This window comes from Chiroxiphia lanceolata, chromosome 12 (genome assembly GCF_009829145.1).
Source record: "Chiroxiphia lanceolata isolate bChiLan1 chromosome 12, bChiLan1.pri, whole genome shotgun sequence".
In the NCBI taxonomy this organism is placed as follows: Eukaryota; Metazoa; Chordata; class Aves; order Passeriformes; family Pipridae; genus Chiroxiphia; species Chiroxiphia lanceolata.
In genome coordinates this window covers 16,624,593-16,651,076 of record NC_045648.1, presented here as the reverse complement: position 1 = coordinate 16,651,076, position 26,484 = coordinate 16,624,593, and the positions used below count along the sequence as shown (strand labels likewise).

At 44.0% G+C, this 26,484-nt stretch overlaps 1 protein-coding gene across 9 annotated transcripts in view; it reads right to left on the bottom strand.

The window, feature by feature from the left end:
- NEO1 (neogenin 1) overlaps positions 1-26,484 on the bottom strand; it is a 170,140-nt gene that overhangs the window by 60,025 nt on the left and 83,631 nt on the right. For all 9 annotated transcript variants that reach the window (XM_032699811.1, XM_032699806.1, XM_032699807.1 and 6 more), the window contains exons 6-7: positions 5,701-5,855; positions 4,858-4,978 (exon numbers count right to left, since the gene is read on the bottom strand). In XM_032699811.1, coding sequence (XP_032555702.1) covers positions 4,858-4,978; positions 5,701-5,855 — 276 coding nt within the window. The remainder of the gene's footprint in view (positions 1-4,857; positions 4,979-5,700; positions 5,856-26,484) is intronic.

Here is a 26,484-nt window from a genome sequence, read left to right as displayed (position 1 = left end):
GCAAAGTAAACAATCTCCACTCCTCTCCACCACAGGGCCAACCATTTCATCTTAGAAAGCCACGGGAATAGTTGGGCACAATTTGCCCTTGGTAAATCCATGCTGGATTTTCCCCACCATCTCTTTCAGATGCCGCTTCCAGGGGGATTTGCTCCATAACCTTCCCTGTAAAGGTTCCGGCTCCAGCTGAGCTTTGTCTTTCCCAGTTCCATCCTGCACATCCAGGCAATATCCCTCATTTCTCTGCCTTTAGTTTCAAATTCTGTGTACTTTCTTTTTGTGTTTAAGCCCAGTTAGGAGCTCCTTCTTTATTCCTGCTGGTCTCCTGGACACACGTGCTCCAACTCCTGCACTTTGGAGCAGACCATTCCTGTGCTTCGAGAAGACTGTCCTTCAGGAGCAAACAGTTTCCTTCTTGTCCATTCACACAGTCTCCCATGGGAACCTACCAAAATATCCCTGAACAAGCCAAAACCTCCTGTCTGTAAGTTCCAGGCTGTAATTCTCAGTTCCACCTCCACTCCCCAGCCAGACACAGACAGCCTGCAACAAGGAATTCCACTCTGCTCCCTAAACTCCCTCCCCTGCTGCCACCCCAACACACAGCACGGTCAAAAACCCACACATAAACCAGGACCTGCAACCTGCAGTCGTGTTAAAGAAGCTTCACCTACTCCTTGCCCTCGATGGTCTCCAGCAGACACACACGGCCACGCTGTCCTTCTATTCCCTGATCCCTGTGCAAAAGCTCCAGGCTGGTTCATCACTCTCTCCAAGCTGAAGGTACACTGAAGTCAACCTTCTTCCTTGCTTCCCTGCCCCCTCCTTCCTAAAGAACCTTCATCCACCCCTTGGCGCTCTCCCGAGATGTCTCTGTGATCCCAAAGGCCTCACAGCACTGTAACTACTTAAAACCTTCTCATTCCTCGTCCTAGTTTCCCATGCTGGAATGGTAAAATCACATGCAGGATACCCTTGCTTGGACAGAAGCCTTTGTTCATGAAAAAGTTAAGTTTAAAGAAATGGGTAGTTCCACCACAAACAATCCCAACGTGGTGTCCTACAGGACATCAGCAGCGTATCTCACTCCTTGAGATCTCACTCCTGTACAAACTCTCAAAACCTCACAATATACGGGAAAAAAACAACTTCTGTAGTATAAAAGTAGAGAAATCCCACAACAAACCACACTTGAGAGTTCTAGAGGTGACACAGTGCATTCCAAATGATGTTTTGAAATTGTTCTCCACATAACTGGCATATTTGTTTACAGTCTATGATTTTCTTTACACAGCATTCAAGCATCACTCCTTTTTTTTTTTCTGAGTGCCTGAGTACTTGTCAAATGCCTTTCATGGGGGTGACAGGGAACCATCTGCCTCTCTCCCCATCCCTACTGCCACCTGTTCTTTTGCAGTCCCCAAAGGCAGCGCTGAGCAGTCCCAGATTCCCTGGATGGGGCCGGGTTACGGGGCCTGGCTCAATGTCCCCTCGTGTCACCAGCACTTCACTTCCAGCAGGGAACCCCCAACACCTCCACCACAGAGGTTTTCACAGTCCACACACAGTAGTGCTGGGGTAGCATGACAAGAAATGGCTTTGCTATAATTGAGTGAGCATTGGTGTACCTGGTCCATAACTGGGCTGGCCAATGAGGACTGGAAGCAAAAAAAAGCTGGTTTTGTGTAAAAAAGAGCAAGGAGAGATTTGAGGGTGCTGAAAAAGTTCTTCCTTCTCACTGGGATACGCTGAGTTCTCCAAGGGGGCATCTGCAGGACATCAAATCACTCCTCTCTCACTCCACGAGGCAAAGAGAGGAGCAGAGACTGACAAAGTGCAGAGAACTTCCCTTCCTGGAGGGAGCTCTCAAACTCCCCCTAAAAAGCAGAGCCACAACTCCAGTGAGATTCCCAAAGGAACTGAGTGTCCAGGGGAAGGTCAGTATCTGAGAAAGAGGGACACAACTTCAAATCCCAAAATATTTGGAAAGCTTTTCATCTCCCTTGCAGAATTCTACACCTGAAGTTCAGTACAGGGGATAAAGAGGATTTAACTCAGACCACTGACCTGAATCCTCCTCCCTCTCCTCCCCTCCCAACCTTCTCAATTACAAAGACTTGTCCTAAAAATCTCTCCTCTCAATGCCACAATTCTTTTACATATTCCTGAAGAAGTAAGAGTTGTGGACTCTGCACAGTCAGTCCATTTCCAAGTACAGTGTAAATTTATTAACAGAATTACCAAAGTTGAAAAGAAAAGCCCTCCAATAAGCCTTTCAATTTAGCCAGTCAACTCTTTGTTCTGTATTTTCCACAAACAACTTTTGTATGTACTAAAAGCTCTTCAGAACTCACTCCAAACCCAAAAAAGCCCAACCTAAAGGCAAGTTATGTCTGAAAAAGGATTATATTAATCTTGTTGTAGCAGCTGAGAGTCACACACAGACTGGGCTGTGCCCAACACACACACACTGGGCACCAGGTAAATCACCAAAGTCCTGCTCCCTGAAAGCCAGAAATCTGCCCAAACATAGGAAACCTTTCCTTGTAGAAGGCAAATGCTTTTCCAAACTCCCTCAGGCTTCTCCTTTCTCATTTCCATTTAACTCATTAGAGATCAATTTGACAAGCAAAAGGGCTAATGAGAAATAGTTTGTCAAGAGGCAGAGCTTGCCAGCTCCAGCTGGGAAGGAGCAAACACAACAGCAAAGGAAGGGATGCACTGCTAACTGAGAAGAACTTTTTTCACATTTAGTCAACAGTTTTTCACGGCAATTACTTTTCAAATTGACGAAGTTGGTATTTCTCATCACCAGGTATGAAATAAATTTAAAAAAAGCTTTCTGAATTAATGACTGAAATGTTCAGAATAGTTTTTGCTCAAATTAGTGTTTTGAATTTTCATACCAAGGTTGCTGTCATGAAAGAACTCCTACATGTGATACCTTCTCCCTCGTTCCCTGAACAGTTTCCTTCTTCACTGTTCATATACTGTGAGAAGGTATTAAAATATCTGTATTTTCTCTCACTGGAAATGCCAGTTTTCATGTATCACGGCTGAGACACAGCACATTCATTCCTCATTGCACTCCTTTTTATGCCACCACTCCACAGCACAATTCCAAGTACTTTCACAGCTGTCCCGTGTGGTTTTCCCAGTGCTGGAGAACAACACCCAAACCCCCTCAGTGTCCCAGGGGTGCATTTCTAAGGCACTGCAGGGCAGGGAGCAGAGCCATACAACTTCAGGGGTATCTTTACACCCAAAATGAGAGTCCACCACTGATCCACATCCTTTGGCAGCATGCAAAAGAGAAAGGACAGCATTATAAGGCAAAGCCCTTCAGGATGGCAGGACGAGCTGCCAGAGCAGGACAGGAAGGAGAAACCACCGGGCAAAGGGCAGCGGAGGGAAAGGAAGAGGAGAGAGACCACAGGAACTCCAGGAATAACAGTAATAGTCATTTATAAACCACTGCTGGGAACTGGGTGCAAGTACAAGCCTGGTCAGGGCTTCAAAACCCAAGGCCATTAATTATTCAGTATTTTTCAAACGTGGAAAATATAGAATAATGGTTCCGCTTGACAGACCTGGAAACCACTCAGGTGATTAATGCAGAGTAGAAATTAAATCACTTTTAATAATTTTTCTGGCAACCTGATGACAATGGAGCAGTGCTGGGTCTAGATGCCTAACCCTGCTCAGAGGTTGGAATCCCAAAGCTCCATGGCATTAAAGCTACTGAACCCAGGAGAGGGCACCTTGCATTCCCCAAATAATTGTGGGAAGTACCTGCAGCTCTTCGGCCAGCAATGAAACACACCCAGACCCAAACAGGAGTTCAGAAGGAGCTGTAAGAGCACAGCTACTCTACAAAACAATTAGAAAATAACTGGGAAATCTCTCCTTAGGGCACACTCCTGACAGCTTACTCTCTGCACAAACCCAGGGATAGCAGACTCACACCTGTTCAAATTCCAAGTGCGAAGTTCCCTCAAGCCTCCAACCACACCTAAGACTGTTTCTCCTAAATCTTCTCAATCCAAATAAGAAATAAATTAGAATTTTAAAACCATCCCCCCCCACCAAGGCAACATAAAAGCCCCCCTAAAGTATGGGTTTAATATTTTCTTGTTTGAGTCGTCTTTCCTCTCATCCCTCTCACTCTCAGTTTTCTTCCTTGGGCTCTTAGAAATTATTTTTAAGAACTGTGTGACCTGAAAGAGTAAAACAAGCTGATGCCTTAGAAATGATATTTGTATTATCTTTCTTTTTGTCTTTAATCTTAATTACTCTCCTTCACCATCCCAACCATGCAGGGCACTGCAAGGTGAGCGCTGGCAGTAACTCCACTGACTGGAGCACAATAATAAATATTTATCTTAAGCTGCAGCTGTAACTCAACAAATGTGCAGCTGTAGTTTGCAGAAATGACAAAGTCAAATATTTTTTACATTTAAAGCAGAAAAAAAGCTTCTAACACTGGAATGACTTTGATGTAAAATACTTGATTTGGGGTGGGCTCCATAAGTGCTGCTTTTTCAGGTTTGTGATTTCAGGGGTTGTTTCATTTTGGCTATTCTGTTATTATTTTTAAATCTCAGCCTGCAGCCATATTTTAATGGTTTATAATTGCACCAAATATTTTCCAAAATATTCTGTAGGGTGAATCCTACAGAATTCCTTAATTCCCCCTCAGTAACTTTAAGTGTACACAAGATGATGCTGAATCACTCACAGGATTTTAGACAATCATCCTGCTCTAGCTGAGTTACAAATATAACCCATCATGTGGAAAATGTCCCTTGGAATGTCCCTCCCTATCTTTTGGCTCTCTGCTGTCCCAGTTTATCTTACCAAGGTCAAGGATTATCAGCTGGGCTCCAGCCTGTGCATTCCCAACATCATTTTCTGCAATGCACTGGTAGAATCCTTCATCAGACTTCACCAGACCCAAAACTTGCAGGTTATGTTCTTTCTGAGGAGCAAAGGGGAAAAAACAACGCTTAAAAAAAGGGCTGCAATTGCCAAAACAGTGGTGTCATTTGGGCACTTTTACTGTGACAGGAGGAACTTCCAACAGGAACAGGGTGTTTGGATTTCACCTCCTTTGCACTGAATCCTCAAGTTAGAGGGTATCCAAAGCAGCAGCAGCTCTCACTGGTGGCATCATTTTCAAGCATCACATTTCCCAGCCATTTTGGTGGTATTTTAAGCACTGACTGAAGTGCAGAGCTCCCTGTTACAACCCCACAACCTCAGGTACACCCAATTATACAGCCATTAAGTTCTCAACTAGGCCTCAATAATGACTTGCACTACATCTAAAATTTCCCTCTGGAAGTACTCGTGTGCCAAAACTCATGATCCAGCTCAGTTATACTTGTATTTCACCTCCTGCTTGAAATTGTAATTTTTATGGAGCACAGATAACGCAGAACCCACAGTCAGTGGTTGTGGTGAGCCTGTACTGGGACAGTGCCTTATGGCACTCTGTCTGTCTCCTGCAGAAAAACCTAAGCTATAAAGACATCAACTCATACAACATAAGCAACATGCATTAAAGGTTTCAACAAACCATTTCTCTTCCAGGCCCTAAACATCAAAAGGGCAAAAGCAGGAAGCAGTTCCTATAAAAGAACCCAGTTTCCATGAACAGATGTAGGAGAACTAACAGGTCAAGATGGACAATTTACTTACAACAATTTTGAAGTAGTCACTGGGGATCACCACATCTCCATTCTTGACCCACTTCACGGTGGGGGTGGGTTTCCCAGTCACCTCACACTCGAACACGATGTCCATGGACTCGTGAGCGTAGATGTTGGCAGGTCGCTTCAGGAACTCGGGGGGAACTGCAGGGAAAGGGCAAGATGGACAGAGGATGGTGTCAGCACCCAGAAAAACACACCTCACACACAGTCTGGCACACAGGGGTGGCTGTGGGGACTCCAGCAGCAGCAGATTTGTAGCTCAGGGTTTGACAGACGCTGATACAAACTCTGAGTTCTTTCACAATTGCATTTGGGTCAAGTTGGACGGGGCTTGGAGCAACCTGGTCTGGTGGAAGGTGTCCCTGCCCATGGCAGAGGGTTGGAATGAGATGAGCTTTGAGGTCCCTTCCAACCCAAACCATCCAGCCAATGGTCTGAATTTGGAATGGCCTCTTTGAGAATACAAGAAAGAAGAAATCGAACCAAGATGCATAAAGTGTAAAGTTAAACCTCAGAGAGTTCTCTGTTCTCAGTACTTAAGTCAACAGGGAAAAAAAAGCTAAACTTATATTAAAAAATACTTTTAAACATGAATGGACACAAAACTTAAAATGAAACTTTTCAGGGGCACCACTGCCTTGTGTTCCTGTGAAGAAATTCAGGTTATCAATCAGCTGGTGCTGCACTGATCCAAAGAGCTTCTTCTCTGGTGTGTGTAAGCCAAGGAGACTCCATGTACAGGTGCATCCCTGTGCCTCTGGACACACTGACAACACCTCACAGACATCTGTGAGTGAAGCTGTGTATCTGGTAACAGCAGAACAGACGGGTCCTTCACTAACAACCTGCACCAAAGGTGGTGCCTCTGGGCCTTGGCTGCCTTTAACGTGTCCTTAAGTCCTCAGAATGAGATTAATTAAATTCAAGACATTTAAAATCCATAAAAACTCAGAGACACAGAACTGTTTGGCAACATGAGCCCCAGGTGACCAAGGCAGAGACATGACAAAGGCTGTCTGTGAACACACATGTGCCTCCAGGAACCCTCCAGCCACATGTGAGGCCTCTCCACTCCTTCACTCATCTGGCCCTTACTGTGTGAGCATCACCTGCTACAAGGAACACCCACCTATTTGTTTGTTTTCACTACACTTCCCGACACAAGGGCATTTGCTTCCTTGTGTTGGCAGCTCTGATGGCTGGAGTTCCAGGAAAGCCCAAAGCAGCCTTTTGCCCTTTAATATTTAGCAAAGAAAGTCAATATGGAAGGGCCACGGAGTTTAGACAAACAGTTTACACACTTGGCCTGTCAAGGGGATTTATTTCATGCTGAGATACGGAATCCTTCTTTTACTTCTTTGAAATGATGGCAAAGGTCTGTAAATGGATTTAATACCTTATAAACAAAGAGATGGAGATGAGCAGCTCCCCAAAAATCCCTCTGTTTTGGATTATAAATTAATTAGGAGAACACTAATAAACAGAAATATTTATTGATAGAAAGAAGGTGGTTCAACTGTCAGATAAGAGTGTAAATCTACACAAAGCTGCTCAAACTCTCTCACAGGAGCAAAAATCTGGGGTTGAGCCCAGCCTGTGACTTCAGACATGCACTTCACATCCACTTCCCCCAAATGTACCAAACACACCATCAATCCCACCTTAATTCAGGTATTTCTGTGCTTACTCTCCGATGGTTATCCCTGTACACAACTCTGACACTGAAACTCTCTTCTGAGTTTATTTGTCACAAAACTGCTATTATTTATTCCCTATGAGAATTATTTTTTATTTTTTTTATTCCTCCCTGGCATTTATCCTCAGCATTTTTATTTATTGCGAGCTGCACTATTCCTCCCTCCCTTCCCATATCCCTTTATTTTGCCCGGCTCAACAAGTTGTGTTTGCTCAGAACCCTCTGCATTCATCTCCCAGCCCGCGGAGTTTCAATCATTTACATGTAATTTCAGATGTGTCTCACCAGTGGCTTGAAAAATGGCATAAATAGGGTGTCAGCACTACAGCAAATCTCTGCCCCGATCCATCCTGCTGCCTGTGCCCTTCCCAGATGCATCATCCTGCTGCCAGCCCCAGACAGATCATTGCTCGCTCATCGTTAGCCGGTTTTAACTAATGAGTCATTTTGTTCCAGCCTGCTTGATCAATAGTTTATGTTCTCATTTCCTTTCCATCTCTGTCTCCACATGTAATCAGACACACACACACACACATATCGATTCCTGCAATGCTGGCAGAGCTGAAAGAAGGGAATATAAATATTGGAAAAGTTCGTTTTTCCCCCAATGTACGAATGCTTCTATTTTCATAACATTCGTTACAGGTGGATCTTAATTCCTTGGCCACGTATTAAACTTGTCACAGGAACCCTGAGGGACACAAGCCAGCAACATTCACTGTCAAAACATGAAACTTGTCTAGAAAACTCATCATGGAATCCCAAAATGGTTTGAGCTGGGAGGGACCTTAAAGCCCAGCCCCCATCCCACCCCCTGACACGGGCAGGGACACCTTCCACTATCCCAGGTTGCTCCAAGCTTCGTCCAACCTGGCCTTGGACACTTCCAGGGATGGGGCAGCCACAGCTTCTCTGGGCAACCTGGGCCAGGGCCTCCCCACCCTGACAGGGAAGAACTGAAACCCAAAACTGAACCCAGTAAAGTTCTGGGATGATTTCTGTTTTCTCCGCTAATGTTTAACTTGTAATGAAGACATTTGGAAAGTACTCAAATATCTCTGGCAACTGGTATGGCTTCAGTCTGGGACATCATCCAGAAAGGGGCACTAATATTGAATCATAAGATTCACATTTTTTGCCACAAAAAATGAAAGTTAACTGGATATCCTATTACCTGCTCTCAATTAGTTTAGATTTAGGAGATTAAGAATTTGAAACACATTATTTTTTCAAAGTTCCTTTGCTTTTCTGGCTTATGGAGCAAATGCCAAGCTGCTTACAAAGGGATAATAACATAGAAGTGCTCGTTTTATCAATTACTTCCCAGTTAATGAATTAATAAATGTTTTTCAAACACACTTCCATAGTTTAGCTGTGTCAGTGTTTAGCATTAACACAATGCCAGTACAGATGTTTGTGGTAGAGAAGTTAAATTGATAACCAGAGAGCAAACGAGCCAATTACCATATAAAATAAGGTTTGCAAGGGAAGATCATGTGTTCTGTTATTAAACAATTAAACTTCAAAGACGACTTGGCAGCTCAGCCCCCACTCCATGTTAGCAAACAACTACTGGAATGGCAAGATGCTGGCACAGAACTTCACACACCCCTAGAGAGCCCCTACCAGGAGTATCTGCCACTCTTTTGGAGAGCAAAGAGAAAAAATATTTTAATCACAACAGTGATCAAAAGAAGAAAGGGAAAAAAAATACCCAAAACCCAAACTTCATCAGCAGTTGATTCAAACTTCTAAGCTACATCCCAATAAAGGTGAAATATTCGAAAAATAAAATGTTTTTTTTAAGCCAACTGGTCTAAAATGAAGGGAAGGGCTGAGGGACTACACGTGTGCAACAGGAATTGCACCCAAAGTGACGTGGGAACAGGTAGGATTGGATGCTGGACGTGGATCCCATTCCACGTGCACAGGTGATCAGAAGGAAATGGAGATGGATTCCAGTGCTCAGCAGCTCTTGCCTGTTCTCTCTCATTGAGGGAGAAATTCTGAGCCTTTCAGGGGGCACTTGAAATAATCTCCTTTCAGTTCAGCCTTCGGTGCTGCTGCGGATGAGACAGAAATTCAGGACATTCCTCCTCCCCATCTCCAGAGGAGGAGTTTCCCTCCCAGTCCCACAACCCCTGAGGGAAGAACCCAGGTCTGTGGTTTCCCAACCCCAAACCTGACACTTCAAGCTGAGCTGTAACTACACATGGAAAAGAAGAACTCGAGTTTTTCATCATTAACTACTCACAACTTTCACCCTCCTTAGTTACAACACAATGAACCTGTTCCTACAGCAACCGAATCAGCATGCTGCTGTTCTAGATCAGAACTCATTTAATGCACATGAACCTTTCCCAAAAGTCAAATCCCCTCCCTGCTGTTCCCCAGAAGGAAAACCCCAAAGCAGCGACTCCTGGTATCAGACTTGAGCCCCAAATCAAACCCTGCAGAGGCAGAGGGGACCCCAGGCAGGCAGGGCTGCTCAGACCACCGTGATGGGAGAAACATCTAAAAGTCTACAGCAATTTTTTAAAAAACTTCACCCAAACCAGAACTAGGCATTACTGTCCAGCTCTGCTCCCAGCACAGGAGCTGCCCCAGTGTCTCAGTTCCTCATGGATTTAAAACACTCTGTTGTGCACGAGGAGCACAGGAATGGTCTCATCTGGACACTACAGAAACAGGGGTTGCAAATATACTTTAAAAAAACTTATTCTCTCTCTAAAAAGCACTAATAAATAATAATAAATAAGCTGTTGGCTCAAGCACAGCATCAGACAAACCCAAAATAAATACAACCTACTAGTGAGTCCAAACACTTTAACAGTCACAGAATCACAGAATGGTTTGGATTGGAAGGGAAATCAAAGGTGACCAAGTTCCAATCCCTGCCATGGGCAGGGACACCTTCCACTGGACCAGGTTGCTCCAAGCCCTGTCCAACCTGGCCTTGGACATTTCCAGGGATGGAGACACTTCCAGGACTATTCCTGTGCACTCTGAAGCAGCATCAGAACTCCTGTAACAGCCTGAGGCAGCCAAAGCACCGAAAGGCAACAACTGAATTTCCAAACAAAAATTGTCCAGGACAAGACTAAAGGAGCCATTTCTGCTTCCTCGGCCACCTACAAATGCCATCAATCCCTAAAAATTAGGAGTGTGTTTTCCAAAGTCACACAATTAAATCATAGTTCCCGTCACTTCTCCTCATCCCCTTCCCTCTACACTTTTGTCCACGACAAATATATTGTCAGCCATCAAATACAAAAGTATTTTCTAATTCCAAAAGTTTTCACAGACCTCAAACAACAGATAAACTGAGCAGACTGGATAAATTTCCATAGTGTATCTCAAACAATCACAACTGAAGCATTCCTGGTGAAATGACTTCCATGTAGAACCACATTTCTATGGATGCTGGGGGCAGAATCCCTATCTTGTATTTCAGTTAACAATTTGAATTACCAATGGTATTTAAACTGGACATTTTACCATAAAACCCATTTCAGATCAGCCTAAAATGGTAAGCCCAGAGGAATTTATTTCCTCCTCCAGGGAGAACAAGCTGTTCCATTAGGATATGCTACAAATCCTATTAGAATCCTTATAAACTTCATTTTCACAAGGGCAAGTTTGTTTCCAGGAAGGATGGAACTGCAGTGTGACCATCCCTCTGTCAATCCATCCCCTCCTGCCATTCCCCCCAAAACACAGAGAAAATGCAGGGATTGATGTTTGACTGCAGAACTTTTGACTATGTTTTAATTCTATGAGTTAATTGTACAAATTAGTTGGTTTTCCTTCAAGTGATCCTGAAAAAAAAAAAAAAAAAGGACTTTACACTTTAAATGGAAATGAGGAGTCACAATGTTCTTCCTTAAAAAACAGCAAAAGTATATGGATAAGTACTCTGAAAAAAAATAGGGATTTAAACCCTAAAACTATGCTGTAGGCAAGTCAAAAGTCTTCCCAACCTCCGAGCAGGGCTGTCACGTCCTTAAAACACACTTAACATGCAGCTGCAACACTTGCATAGCAAACAAAAGCTGACAAAAAGGAATCTTTCAAAGTCCCCACGAAATGCAGAAGTGTCAAATTAATATAAAAAAGCAGCGTACCGAGACACAAAAAGGTTATAAAAATGTAAACTCCTCCATGCACAGCGATTTTCTTCGCACCAAACCCAAAGCTGCAGCTGATGAACAGGAAGTTTCCGTGGCAGTGAAATTATGTAATTAAGTAAATGGTTGTTTTTTAATATATATTTTAGAAAATATATATTTTATAACCGGTTCTGTGCCTGTGGCATCCTCCCAGTGGGAATTCCTTCCCGCTCCTTTGCCAGATGGAGCAGAGGAAGAGGGAGGGTTTTTATGTTCTCTAATGACCTCGTTAACCTCTGCTCATCAGCCGAAACGGCCCAAAATGAGCATTTAATGGTCCATGTTTTGCTCCCATGGACTGCTTGGTCCTGAAATGCCAACTCCATGGAGAGCCGGATTCAGGGGTGAGAGAAGGGCAGGGGGTGAGTTCATGTGGGAACAAATATTTCACATTTACAGTGAAAAGCTTCCATTCAGATATTGCCAAATATGAACTCTGCTTCAGAGGCAGCCCCTAAATAAACATTTCAGAGGTAGAAAGTTAGAAAACCCTCAGCATTCAATGACAGGACAACCAAGGAAGAGGATGATGATTAATAGTACAGAACAATAATAAAATAAAATTATACTGATCAATTAGGAAGTAGAATAAAAAGCATATAATTCAATAAATGCACATTTAACGGGAGAAACAATAAATTGTAAATTTATGGAATAGGAAGCAATAATAGCAATAAACTTTGCAGAAAAAGGCCTGGAAAGCAAGGACTTGATCAGAAATATGACCATGGACAAGGCTCCCAGTGTCATACTGGTATGAAAGAACTGGTCATACTGGAGCCCAAGAGCAGCTGCCAAACCTCCTCCATCCAACACACACCGAGGCCCCGGCCGAGCGCGTTCCTGGAGCACCACATCTCAAGGCAAACATGAACTCTGATTTACAAGAGAGCAATGAAAATGATCAATGACTCAGAAAATTGGCTCCAAAGGAAAAATGGAACAGCTGGATTCGGGCACTTGAGCAAAGGCAGGATTACACAGCCATGGAACTGGATACCTCAACCAGGAGCTTAACACAGAAATAGCCACTGCTACACAGAGAGAAATACTGGGTGTATATATGCATGTATTTATGTATCATTCCTGCACAGGAAGAGCTCCTACACAGGACTAACATCTCCATCCTTGCCCTGTCCTAACTAATATTCCAAGCAATTAACTGCTCCTCTTCCAGGCTGGGATGAAAACGGGTTTTTCTTCGCAGTATGAGCTTTAGTAAAATAAAACTGTCCCTTAAAGCAACTTGTACACATGCAGGAGACTCCAAGTCCAGCAGAGCTCTCACTACAGGTTGGGAGCTTTGGACTGTAGACCAGGAGAGGCCACATGCACACTCCCACAGTGGAATTGTCTGGGAAGTTCTCCAGGTGCAGGAACACACGGTGAGTTCTCCAAGCACCCTGTGCCTGAGCAGTATTTTATGGTTTTTACTTGCCTCAGCAGTTGCAGCCCAGTTCAGACACTAATTCCATGCTGGCTCCAAACCTTTGGCAGGATTGCAGCATCATCCACATCCCCCTAATCCTGTCTACACAAAACCAAGTGTAAGTGCTGTCCATTGCTGTCAACCCTCCTCAGCAACAGCGTGAAGTGTTGGGAGAACCCACCTTTCCAAGGGGCCCCTGCCATGCCCTGCTCCCCCAAAACCACACCCAGATATCCAGGGAACAGAGGCTGCCCATCCACAGGGAAGGGCACATGGTGCTACACAGCAGCCAAGTGCAGGTGTCCAAGAGAGAACAGAAGCAAAGCATAAAAGCAATGTATCTCCAGATATTCTCCCAGCATTCAGCAAACCCTGGAGGAGGGATTTCCTAAGAAAGAGGAGATGTTTCCTCATCCTGGTTAGATTTTGCCTTTAAAAAAGCTGCTTTTTGGATCCAGGTGAGCCTTCAGCAGCCCTAAAGCTCCATGTGATGTTCCCTCAGAAAATTTACCAAATTTTGCATGTTTTGGAGTCAAACCACTGCTTGATGTCTCTTGGTGGTTGCCAATGAAGAGAAGTGAGCACTCATTTCCTACTGCCCTCCTCCAGAGCACTCAGGATTTTACAGAGCAGAACCAGTTTCACACGGCCCTGAGCAACCTGGTGCAGTGGAAGGTGTCCCTGCCCATGGCAGGGGTGGGATGAGATGGGCTTTAAGGTCCCTCCAACCCAAACCAGTCTGTATTTACCTGAGCAAGGCACTGTGCAGGACACTGAACTCCACCTGTCATTTAATTCTTTATGTTTCTGAAGCTCTTCACAGGCAGCATTTGTTCTTACAACCCCAATGCACTCAGGACAGCAAAGTCTGTCACCCAAAATCTCCTTTTCCAGCTCACCTACAGAAGTGCTGGACAGACTCAGTGGGGATCCAGCTCCACTGCTGGAACCAACACCTTATTCCCACTCTGATTTTCTATTAAACAATTAATTCATTCCCTTTTATTGCAGGAGGACATTCCCTCTGTCTCCCAGCACCAGCATTCCAGGCTCTGAGTGAGGGACACTGTCAGAGGGGTTCTGGGAAAGGAAGGGCAACAACATCCTTCAAAAGGTTCTCAGTAGCAAAGTGTGACTCTTCCACACAAAACACACATAAATGGATTCAAACATCTAACACCACTATCTTTTGTTACAATACTTGTCAATTTAACTAGTCCAGACATGGGATTTACTCATCCACAGTTTCCCTGATCTCCCCTAAAAGATCTCTAAAAAACCTCCTGTCACACTGACCAAGTATCTTCCGTCTGATTTTTCCACTGTGCTAATTTAAGTGGTAGGTTACACAGCACACTTGGGAACTCAGGATTTCACACTTCATCTCGCTGAGAAATGTGGAGTGAACACCATCTGCTCCTGCTGATCACTCACTGTTCACTTCAGGGATTTGTTCTGAATTATTTCACTAGCTCTGCAGTTTCAGGTAGGACCTCCCTCCAGTTCCCTCTATTTGAAGAAATAAAATATAATTTAGGACAAAAGTTTCCAATTTTGCAGAGAACACAGACAGCGAGAATTCACTTTTCTGCTCCAGGCCATCTTCTCACCCCTTTCTCTTTACACTCCATCATCTCTGACCCTGTGCTGTCCCTGGCAGGCTCCCAGCTCTGACAGACTTGGGAAAAACTATCACAAGATTTGTATGCTATTAGCAAGTGACTGGAAGCTTTGTATTAATTTACTTGTAAATAAACATGAGAATGATAATTTCTTTTCCTTGTCATTAGGAGATTTCTGGTGATAATTTCTTTTCCTTGTCATTAGGAGATTTCTGGTGAGGTTCTGGAGGTGAGGTTTTTTCTCTTTTCAATATAACTTTAAACTGGTGTCGGACACTCACTGTGAACATGTGCTGGGTTTTTAACCTTCTTGGCTGTACCTTTTCTTCTGGTAAATTTTTAGTAAACTCCCTCAATGTTATAGAGATCACCTTTTATAAGGCCAAATGCTGATGGTGATGACTGCTGTCACCACCCTGGAATGGCAACCAGTTTACAGCCCTGATACCCCAATAATTACTCTAACAGCCCTAATAAATTTCAAATTTGAGTCTGGATTCTCTGTGACTACAAAGCACTACCTGTGTGAGTTTGGCAGCTGGGCAGAGGTTGCTCAGGGCATGGGGAGGGATGAAGACTCACCAAGATGATGCTGCTGAGCTCCATTTATCAGCAGTGAGACAGGGAGGCTGTGGCTGGGACTCCTCTGTGCTCATGTAAATACACCCAACCAACCCCAACAGCACCTGAGGAGGGGGGGCAGCAGAACCTGGGGAAGCTCAGCTCTCCCTCTGAGAAGTTTTGGGTTCTTCACAGACCTTCCCTGGGTACTCTGCTCCCACACAGACCCTTCCCAGGCTCAGCCCCACACTCAGGGTGTGTCCCAGCTGAGGATGTGCAGGAAAGTGCAAATGAAATTATTCCCCCTCACGTGGGAATTAGAACTGCCCTCAGACACCCCAGCTGTGGGGAGACACTCCCAGCAGTGCCAAAGCCTGGGATGTAAAATTCCTCTCTGCTTTTCCTGTTCTGCTGTGCTCTGCAAACTGCCCTGGGCCTGGAAGGACTGTCCCCGTGGGAGATCTGCAGCTGGAGCTCCACAGGGTGCAGGAGCAGGTGCAGAACCAGCACAGCCTCCTGCAGTTGTCATTCCAACGTGTCCCAGGGTGAGGGACACGGGGTGGGTGCTGTGCAGCCCCTGCACTCTGACCCACAGCACCCCAGGGATCAGGGGGTGATGGCAGTGCCCCATGCAGCCTGAGCCAGGGGAGAGGATGTGCCAGAGCTTCCTCTGCTATTCCCTGCATGGATCAAGCACTGAACTCTGGCCAAGGATCAATGCAAAGCTGCTTTCCCAAGACTTTTCACTGGTGGCCAGTGACAGGACAGGGAGCAACGGCCACAAAGTGAAACACAAGTTTCACCTCAACATGAGGAAGAACTTCTTCCCATGGAGGTGGCAGAGCATTGGAACAGCTGCCCAGGGAGATCGTGGAGTCTCCCTCTATGGAAACATTCCAAGCCCAGCTGGATGTGCTCCTCTGTCACCTGCTCCAGGTGACCTTGGTTGGACTGGATGATCTCCAGAGGGCCCTTCCAACCCCAACCATTCTGTGATTCTGGGACTTCAGAATATGTGGACCCACCAGTGAGTGTTCGTTCTATTCCAACCTAACCTGTCATGTTTTTCCACACAACAGGTGAAGGGCAAGCGAAAACTTACACCACCTGCAGACCAATGAGGTACAAATTTGCAAATTTGTTTCCATCTGTGTGAGAGTTTTTGCCTCAATACCTTATGCACTGTCACTTCCCCTCCAGCACTCCTAGTAAAGCCCCTCTGTGACCAGTTTTGATTTTAGATTTATTTCCTTTTTGTTAAGACTGGGCCCACCCTTCGCCTAAGGACATCCTCTGCAAACTTCTGAAGGATTCTGGGATTAATGTTCTGGTATCACATGAACTTCCCAATTAAGGAGGAACTCGTGACAAAGAACAGATGACAAAATACATTTCTATATTAAAATCAGACAACCAGATCATATGTAAAAGCTTGTCAACTGTAATAAACTAAACCAGAGCTCACTCAGTGCTTAATCAGAGGGTATTACTGATTATCATTCAAAGCAGACTTTCTGAGCAACTTCGAGGATGATTTTTAGAAGTAAAAACCTTAATCTGGGCATCAATAATGTAAAACTGTTACATTCATTATTTCTCTGTTTTACTAAGCTCTCCTTCCCCAGCCCTTCTAGGAGAAATCATGCCTGTTTGACCCTGAACCTCCTCCAAGTACCATGGAAACATCTGAATAACAAGAACGCTCATCAAAATTTAAACTTCTTACAGCAGCGCCAAAGGCAATGAAATTTTTATTGAATTCCAAAGCCCTCATTTTCCACACAAAGCACAAGAAGCAGTAGACAGCCCTGTGCATGACACAGGCCTGAAGCCTTTAAGGTCTTGTTTCCAATTTCCAGCTATTTCCAGCCGAAACCCTCAATTCCAGTCACTGGTGAGCGAAGCTGCAGGAGAAGTGTCTGTTTAGATCCCTCCTGTCCCTTCCCAAATAAAACACCAACAGGGACTCTCCATCTCTCCTGAGGCTATTTAATGAAAGGATCTGCAGCACTGTTTTGATCACTGTTACTTCAGGACTTAAGGATATTTATTGTGGAGATATATATAGATATAGATATATATGAACACCTACACAGCAAGGCCAGGACAAAATGAACTAATATTAAATTTAAAAACCTGTGTGATATTCCCCCTTCTAGAGTTCCTTTCAGAGAGAAGATAAGTAGGAATGCAGACAAGTTGTTCACTTTTAAAGTGACTTTTAATCCCATACTGCTTGGTTTTGGTTCTCAACCAAAAAACCAAATGGCACAGTACTTTCGGTTTTAGAAGAACAAGCAAAACCACACAACTTCCTGTTATATATACCTATATATATTGTATCTATAGATATATATAGTGTATATGCAGATAGACATATATTGTATCTATCTATCTATATAGTGTAGGTATAGCTGAGGTCTCCATCTACAGTGAATGACACCCAAATACCTCGTTAAGTTGTTTATAACCTGCCAAATAAGGAATATGGCAAGTTTTCCACCACTATTTTCCTCCTTGAATTGCATTCTTCAAAACCTCAAATCCTAAGTTTATAACTGTTCAGATAATTTCGATCGGTGAAGATAAAAAATTAAAAAAAAAAAAAATCAAACTTTATTCTTAAATTGTTCCTTTTGTCAAAGATGCTCAAGAGAAGGGAGGTGCCTGGAGAGAGGAGAAGGGACTGGAAAAGGGAATGAATGGTCCTGGACTGAACAGAGCCCTGGACAATCAGATGCTTTCCCATCTCTGCCCCTCTGGTGGGATTGGGTGGATGTTTAGGAAGCAAATCCCATTTCTGAGGGGTGACTGTGGCCCCTGGGCCCCGTGATCGGGGTCAGGGCTGGACAGAGCCACTCGTCCTCTCCAGGGCACAAACCAGTCACAGCTCCAAAGGGACAGATTGGGAGATGCATATCCTGAAAAATCGATGTTTGAGTGTCTCACACGGGGCACTAAAACAGCTGGATACATTTCATCTTAATTTTTCTGTGTCCCAGTCAATTTTTTAAAGGGATTCAATACCACTTCATTTCAGCAGAGTGCAAAAATACATTCATTAGTGGTTATGAATGATTCAGGTTCCATGGAGCTGAATACCAAAACAGGAATAAATATGGATTTGAACTGACCATGATAAATAAATCATGGTACTACCCCCTGAATAAGGAAAAAAATATCAAATACTGGGGTATTTGCTCAATCAAATAGTGCACTGAAGTTCGTGCACTGCACAAGGCAGTAGGATCCTGGGGAGAAACAGCAGGAGAACATGTATTTTAGGAATTTCCTAACTTTATCCCATAACAAGGGGAAGGAGGAAGTGACAAATTAAAGACAGCAAGCTCTGACATTTCCTCAGCTTGGCCTGGTTCCCTGTGCAGCCTCACAGCAGGGCAGAGCTGCGGGCTGAGGAGCAGCCAGAGGCCACAAAGGACACAGATTTTAAGATAATTTCAAATCTTATACCATTTGTTCACGGAATACAGATCACCTCAGCTCACTTGGGGAAAAACCAGACTAGATCTGAGAACAGCAAAAATAATTGATGGGATCAACTCAGCCCCTCTCACGTTCACCAAGGCACGGTGTGAACGTTCAACTCACAGGAACCAGGCACATCCTGGCACTAAAAAATTACCTTTTTTCTGATCAAGTTAAAAAAAAAAATACAGAGAGTTAATGCTTTTCCATTTCTTTGTCTTGTAAGGACACAAATTCTGTGGCTGCCTTTACACATCAATTCCCATTCATCCAACTGCTTTCATTTCCAGCTCAGTGAATGCAGGCCTATCTTCACATCAAAGTCCCTTCTAATTTACAAATCCTCAAAATAACCTTAATTACAATCCACTTCAAGAACAGCTTCCATGTAAGGAACAAGCAAACAAGACTTTGCTGTTTGGGAAGAAACAACTAAAAGGATCCAATAAAGGCCCATAAAAACATGTCCTGGTGTAGTGGGGGAATAAGGACAGACTGGCTCAGCCTTTCCCATGCAAGCTGGGAAAAGAAAACTAAATAAATTAACAGACTGGTTCAAAATAAAGAAAAAGGGATGAGCTGAATACAAGATGTTTGGGGGGGGATGGGAGCAGGAGATGGATTAACAGGAAAGAAATCCATGGTGGATTGATAAACAATGGAGAAACTGCTCAGAAAACCCCCAATCTGCAAATGGCTGGAGAATGAGAGAACGCAGGGGAAACAATCCATTTTAAAAAATGGATTCTAGCCACTTAAATACATAAATATACAAAATAAACCTGGGGCAATCTTTATAAACTGTACAATTAGTTGCCCAAAAATCCTCTAATTCATCTCTCAGCTTTCCAGAAGTACTAAAGTTGGAGTCTGGGGATGTTTCTCACCACCCTGCACAGGTATAAATTTGCCAGCTTCTTTTGCCTTTACTGTCTTTGCTTATCTTAAAACACAACCCAGCACACAAGTCACTGCTTCCAGTTATAGAGCAGGGATTGAGAACAGGAATTCAGGAAAGCACACACCCCAGTCATGTCCTTTTTTCTTCAATAAAATCCAGTAAGTTTGGGATTCCTTAAGGAAGATAAATCAAGGCAGGTATTACAGATAAGGAGTATATCTCAGATCCAAGGAAATTGTTGAATTTTGTAATATTCAACAGAATAATTCTTCCTGGCAAACAGAAGCAGACTGCAGAGCATCCACACATTTAAAACACAGACTAGGAACAGGTAATAGATTAGGAAGGTGTAAGAGTCTCCTCTAGGAGTCACACTGCAAATGAGTAAATCAAACAGTGACCAGAAGCAAACCCCTAGAGCCTCCCTAGAGAAAAACTGGTGAGTAACTGAAATGACCTCTGAGATCACAGAGTCCAACCCAGCACTGCCAGGCCCATCACTACACCAGGTTGCCAAGCACCACATCCAGAATTCAAGTACTCCACTCGATATTCTTCTGCACTTTAAAGAAATTTCTCTTTTACTTAGAAAACAACTACCAACAATTATAATCCCACGTGAAACTAAGGAAACCGAGTTCAAGTTTTGCAAGAGAACCAGCTTAAGATTTGAAACCACAGTATTCCGACTTCTCCAACTCCTGATCTGACATGTCTGTGACTGATATGATGATGCAGAGCTTTGCTGACAGTCACAACAGTCCATGGAGAGCACTGAGAGGCTCCAGCAAAGCTTTATTCCTTGGGAGCTCCTGCTCTTGCTTACAATCAGCAAAATTTTACACAAGTGAAGAGGTTAATTGTTGAAATCCTCAGTTCTCCTGCGTGTAATCCTGCGAGTTGTTGCCTGCACTATTCCAGCTGTAATCAAAGGCAGGAGCAGGGAGATTAGCAACTCTGAAATCACTCCTATAATGGTTAATCACACTAATGATCGTTTAAGCAAATTAGCAGAGCGAGAACCATGCAAGTGCAGATTAAGGATGTGACTGGAAGGGAAGCCACACTCGGTGCCAAGGACAGCAGCACCGCAGCTCCTCCAGCCCCACAAGCCCGAGCTTATGCAACAAAACCTCCTTCCCAGCTCCACAAACCCTCCAGTGGTTCTTCTCCCTTCCCACTCCATGCAAATTCCTGCAGAGCTGTCCAAAACAAAGCTTCAAGTAATTATCTGAAGCGCAATGATTTGAGCCTTATGTTTTGTTCTGCAGCAAAAAAAGAATGTAACAGGATAGTGGTCATGAACTTTTATTTTTCTATTATCCTCTCACTAAAACCGCCTTCCTAAGACATGGATTCTTTTCTCTTTGTGGCATTTCACGATGTGCCACAGGAAGCATACAGGCTAAAGATAAACACTATAAATCAGAGCTATGTTATTGTTGACATTGTCAGTAAACAAAGTTATTAATTATACATGTACTGGGAAAGCTGAAGAAAAATTATTTGCCCAAAGGAGAAAGGAATGGCAAAACTGTATTTTAAAAATTCTCCCTAAAGCATCACACAGAGCTTATATAAATCATTAGAATTTAGTGAAATGTGTGTTCCACAGCACTGACTCAACTCCCTGAACTAGGAGCTGCTATAAACTCACCTCAAAAGAGATTTTCAGTACAGAAAACTGGCATATTTTAAATTGTTCTTCCAGCCTCTTTGGCTCTTCACTGTGCACAAAGCCTCCCTCAGCTTCCCAAAACCCCCCTGTGGGCCAGCAAACATCAGCGGCAGCATCCCTGTCACAGCACCATGGAATGGGATGGGTGGAAGGGACCTCAAATTCCATCCAGCTCCAATCCCTCAGAGCCCTGGCCTTGGACACCTCCAGGGATGGGGCAGGCACAGCTTCTCTGGGCAGCCTGTGCCAGGGCCTCCCCACCCTCCCAGGGAAGGACTGACCACAGCTCTGGGTGTGACCATCCAGCCAATTCCTCATCCACTCAGTGGTCCATCCCACAGTTCCACATCTCTCCAGTTTAGAGACAAGGATGCCATGTGGGACAGTGTCAGATGCTTTGCACAAGGTAGATGACATCAGCTCCTCTTCTCTTACCCACCTACACTGTAACCCCATCGTAGAAGAGCCACCAAATTTGTCAGGCACGATTTGCCCCCAGTGAATCTGTGACCAATCACCTCCTTACTCTCCATGAGCCTCAGTGCAGTTCCTAGTGGAATCTGCTCCATGACCTTGCTGGGCACTGAGGTGACACTGACTGGCCTGTTGTTCCCTGAGTCTTTCAGAAAGGATATTCCATCAGGAAAAACAAAGAACAGCAATTTGAAGCTGGAGTTCCAAAACACTCTTGAGCCTGATGAATTAAGGAGCACAAAGCACAACTGTGTTCAAAGGCTGCTAAAACTCACATCTCCTTCAAGTACAACTCCACTCTGCAACACCCCCATGGAAAAAATACACTGTCCTGCCCAAGGGAACTGCTCCTTGTGATTACAGATCCGGGCCTTGACTGATTAGAAGCACTTTTGGGGAAGGTTTTGCAACTCACATGGCTACAACCATTGCAGGCAATACACTTACACTCCTTCCTAAAGATAAATCCTTACCCACCCTACATTCCATGTATTAACTCACCAGGGACGGGGAGGGTCCAGTGGCCCTTTCAAGTATTGTAACTTCTGATGAACAGCAAAAATCCTTTTATTCCAATTGTATTCACAGGACAAAGTACTTCAGTGAAACTAAACCCATCTGATGGAAGTCAGAGGCACATAACCTGGGGAATGTCACTTCCAGAGCACAGGGGTGCTTGGAATTACCCTACGGGAAAGCAATTTATAGCCTCACTTGTAAAATGCTTTGTTTAACACGTTACACTGAGACTATACTTAAGCTCCTAAGAATGTGAAAAAGGGAGATCACAGAAGAAATCTTTGAGTCAGCACTTGAAAATAAACAAGAGCAGCAGAGCTGCCAGAAATCAGGACTGCTTAGAAGAATAATATAAAAATACCCTTTTGCCATTTATTAACCATTAACTAGCCTGCTGTGAGCCTGGATTCCTTCTATCCAGCATCTTAGATCCTGTTCCCATTTCCTTACAGCAGCCCTCAGAAAAGGGCACCTCTAAGTGTCACTGAGGAGCATAAAACAACTTTATTCCACAGCTCACACCTGCCCCAAAGGCCTCCCCACCTCCTACAGAACAGGGTGTGCAACTCCCACTGACACCACAACCAACAAACCCCTGTTTACTCCAGGAATCAAAACTCCACTGTGATTTTCTTTTACATTATTCTCCTCACGAAGACAAACTAATTAACTGCAAGACTGCAGAGGGAATAAGCCACCACAGATAACAACCCGCCTCCTTCCCACAAATTACTGGATTGTTTCATCTCTGTAACTTTGGGATAAACTTCCCTGCCAGGGACCAGAGTTTGTATAATGAGACATCCAGTAACAGCAATAATCTGGCTCCCATTAGAGAAATCAATTATCTGGTGGGATGAGAGTCAGCTTAACGATCATAAAAATTTAACTTGAAAGAAAGTATATGTTCACTTTATGGTCCGGGCTCTCTCTGGATGGATTTATGGAATGCCTGGTGTTCTTCAGCAGTTCCATTTTAACATCACCCTCAGTTTTCATCACGAAATTTGGTGGTGAGAAAACAGCGCAAAAGTTTCTGTTGAAATGGATCAAAAAAAAAAAATGAATTCAAAAATTCAACTTAAGAGTTTGAGTCAACCAACTAAAATGGAAGGATGACCCTGATACACAGAGAAAAATACTTGCCATTTAGGGCACAACTCCTATAAAAAGAGCTCTCACTTAGAGGAAAGAAGGCATCTTAATGAGCTGCTTCTTTCACACATTCACATTTCTTGGAAATTTCTCAAAAATTACTACTGAATCTTTCAGCTTTTAGTTTGCAATTGAAATTCTGTCATCTCTTTTTGACAGGGAATAAAACCAATACTAAAAAACCTATAGCCTAGTTGAGATCTACTGTATCTTTGAATCTTTCCAAGTATCCAAGAGCGCTTGGAACCATGAGCCAGCTGGGCTCACCTTTCTTCTTTCAGGCATTGGCTTCAAAAGTAGTAAATCCTGTGTTGGGTATGGCTTGTTCCTAAATAAAATGTCCATTTTCAGTTTGGAGACCAGACAGACACGTCTAAATATGAAACCTGGACAAAACCTTGCCTTTCCTGTCACTGCCTGTCTGGGCCAAAGGCACCGACAGCAACCTCAGCCTATTGTTTTAAAAGCCATTTTTGGGGGGAAAATGTACTTCTTTCCCCAAAGCAGCAGCTGGTTGAAACCCCTGTTAATATGATCTTAATTTATTAGAAATTCTAGCCGAGAGGGAGCCCAGCTTTTACAATTCCCTCCGTTCAATATCACTTTCGACGCTGTAGATATTTAAGACACTGCTGCTTAATTTAGTAACGTTTTCATTATCCCCAAGGATTACTCAAGAACATTTACAAGGAAAACCATTTGTGTGAATTGTATGGGTTACTGATAATTTGGTTTTGTCTTTCTTAATGGTATTTTTTATATATATATATATCTCACAAAGGGGTTCTTTTTGAATTCCAAGTGTGCGTCATCTTCCTGGCAGTTCTGGAGACATTACCTCCCAGTCCACATGCAATTCCATTATGGACCCTCAGCCCAAAGGATCTGTCCTCCAAGTAATAACCCCTACTCATTTTGGGCTGTTTTGCAACTGTTTTCTCAGCACCACAAAAGTCTCTTTGAGAACTATGCAGCACCTCTGTAACATAAAGAAAGCTTTCCCAAATATAATCAGACTGTCCAGGGAATTACAGATGTTTCATGGAAAAGAACCTCACGATTCATGGTTGTCAGGAACTCAGAAAAGACACTTCTTTAAAACAAAAGGGCTCTCCTGACACACGATCATCATCCCCAGACCACTGCGGGGTCGCTCCACACAGCTCTGGGATGGAGTCCAAGCCCAGACCTGCCACATCCCTGGTCCTTCCTGCCAGCCAGCAGGAAGTCCTGGCTGTGGGAAGAGCACGTGCTGCTGGGTCTGGATGCAGCGGGACCGTGACATTCCCAGTCAGGGGTGATCAAAGAGCGGGATCGATGCCAGGGGGACACATCCCATGCCAGCACCTCCGGAGCAGGTACACCCATTTCCAGTTCCTCATCCCAGCCTGCCAGGGGGTGGATATGCCTGGAGAGCTGGACATCCCTCACTCATCCCTCTGGAGCCCAGTTTAAACCAGAACACAGCTGTTGTTCCAATGGGTGCCCAGTCTGGGGCCTCCACACCCCACAGACCTGGGGATGGTCCATACACGGGTCACACATTGCCCCTGTCCTCACCACCAGCTTCCATGGATCATCCTTGGCCACAGGAATTACACTGTGATCACATGCACAGCACAAGGCACTGACAGCAGCTGTCTCTGCTCAACCCTGACCGCAGGAAAGGTGGGAAAACCATCCCAGCCCTGGGCTTCCCAGTGTTTTTCCCCCTTGGACACGGCAGCACGGCAGAGATCAGGGCTTGGCAAGGCTCCCTGAGCTTCTCCCACAACAGCTTTCACTGCTCCCTGACACCACTACTGAATGTTAAACACTTGCACTGCTACCAGGGAATGAATCCTCCCTCAGATTCCAGCACAGCTCATTCATGAGTTTCAGAAATACAATTAAACAATTTTTTGTGCTCCTATGAAGAACTTGTGGCAAGCTCTCTTCAGCAAGTTTTACCATCCTGTGGTTCTGATATATGGCAAGAACTGGACAAATGTTTCTCCTGGCCTTTGAAAAACATCAAGACAGACCAAAACAAAAATTTACAACAGTTCAACTACAGAAGAAGATTTAGCCACTGAGCAGGAACTGAGAGGTTCTGCTGAGCCCAAGTCCTGTGGGCAACAGAAATCAGATCCCACAATCTTTGAACACACAAGTGTGATTTTTGCATCGTGCAAAGAACATTTTATTTTTGTGGATGTTTACATTTAGTACTAAAAAACTACACATGTCCTGTAGATGGGCTCTTTTGGTGTCCAGGTAAACCTGAACAAGTGATGTAGCTTTAAAATAATGCTGCCATCTCCCTCCTACCCTGTGTGTGTCTCTGAATAGGTGTTTGTGACCTTTTCACCGGCAACATCATCCTTGAATACAAATGGGACAGAGGCAGAAATTCCTCAGAAACTATCTGTATACATATTTAAGTGACTTCACAAGCAAACTATACAACCCTATAAACATTAAGCTACACTTAAGAGCAGCAGCAAGGGCTGTTTGAAAGTCTTTTTGGACAACACATTGAAGTGTAAAGGTGGTGGCCAAAATGACAGTGAGTTCAGCTTCCCCACACCAGACTGCTTTTGTTTCATATCACTACAGAAAAAGATCATTAATAGAAGTCTCATTACATTTTCAAGGGTAAGAAATAACTCAGACAAAGCCAAGGTGTTCTTTTCTCTTCCAACAGCTTCCCCAGGCAGAGCAGTTCGGGGATAACCAGAAAGAACAATACTCTGTCCCCTGTAGGAGCCTTTGGCAGCCTCAGGTTTAGAGCAGCATCTCCTGAATCTCTAATTGGGCTGCAGCCTCTTATCAAGATACAGCTCTGAGCTTAATTAGAGCCAGAAATCAATGAAGCTCATTGAGAAAGTATGAGAAAGGTTTGGGCAATTTTCGGTGATGGTTCAAATTTCTTCCCTGGAATTGTTTCCAATAATAACAAAAGTTTAATGCAAAAATAAGAGTTACCCAGACATATTGCCCTGCTGCTGCAGGATTTAATGCTACAATTTCTGGAGCAGGATGGCACCAGCTTTTATCAAAGCAGCTGCCACAGAGAACACTGGAAAACAACTCCAAGA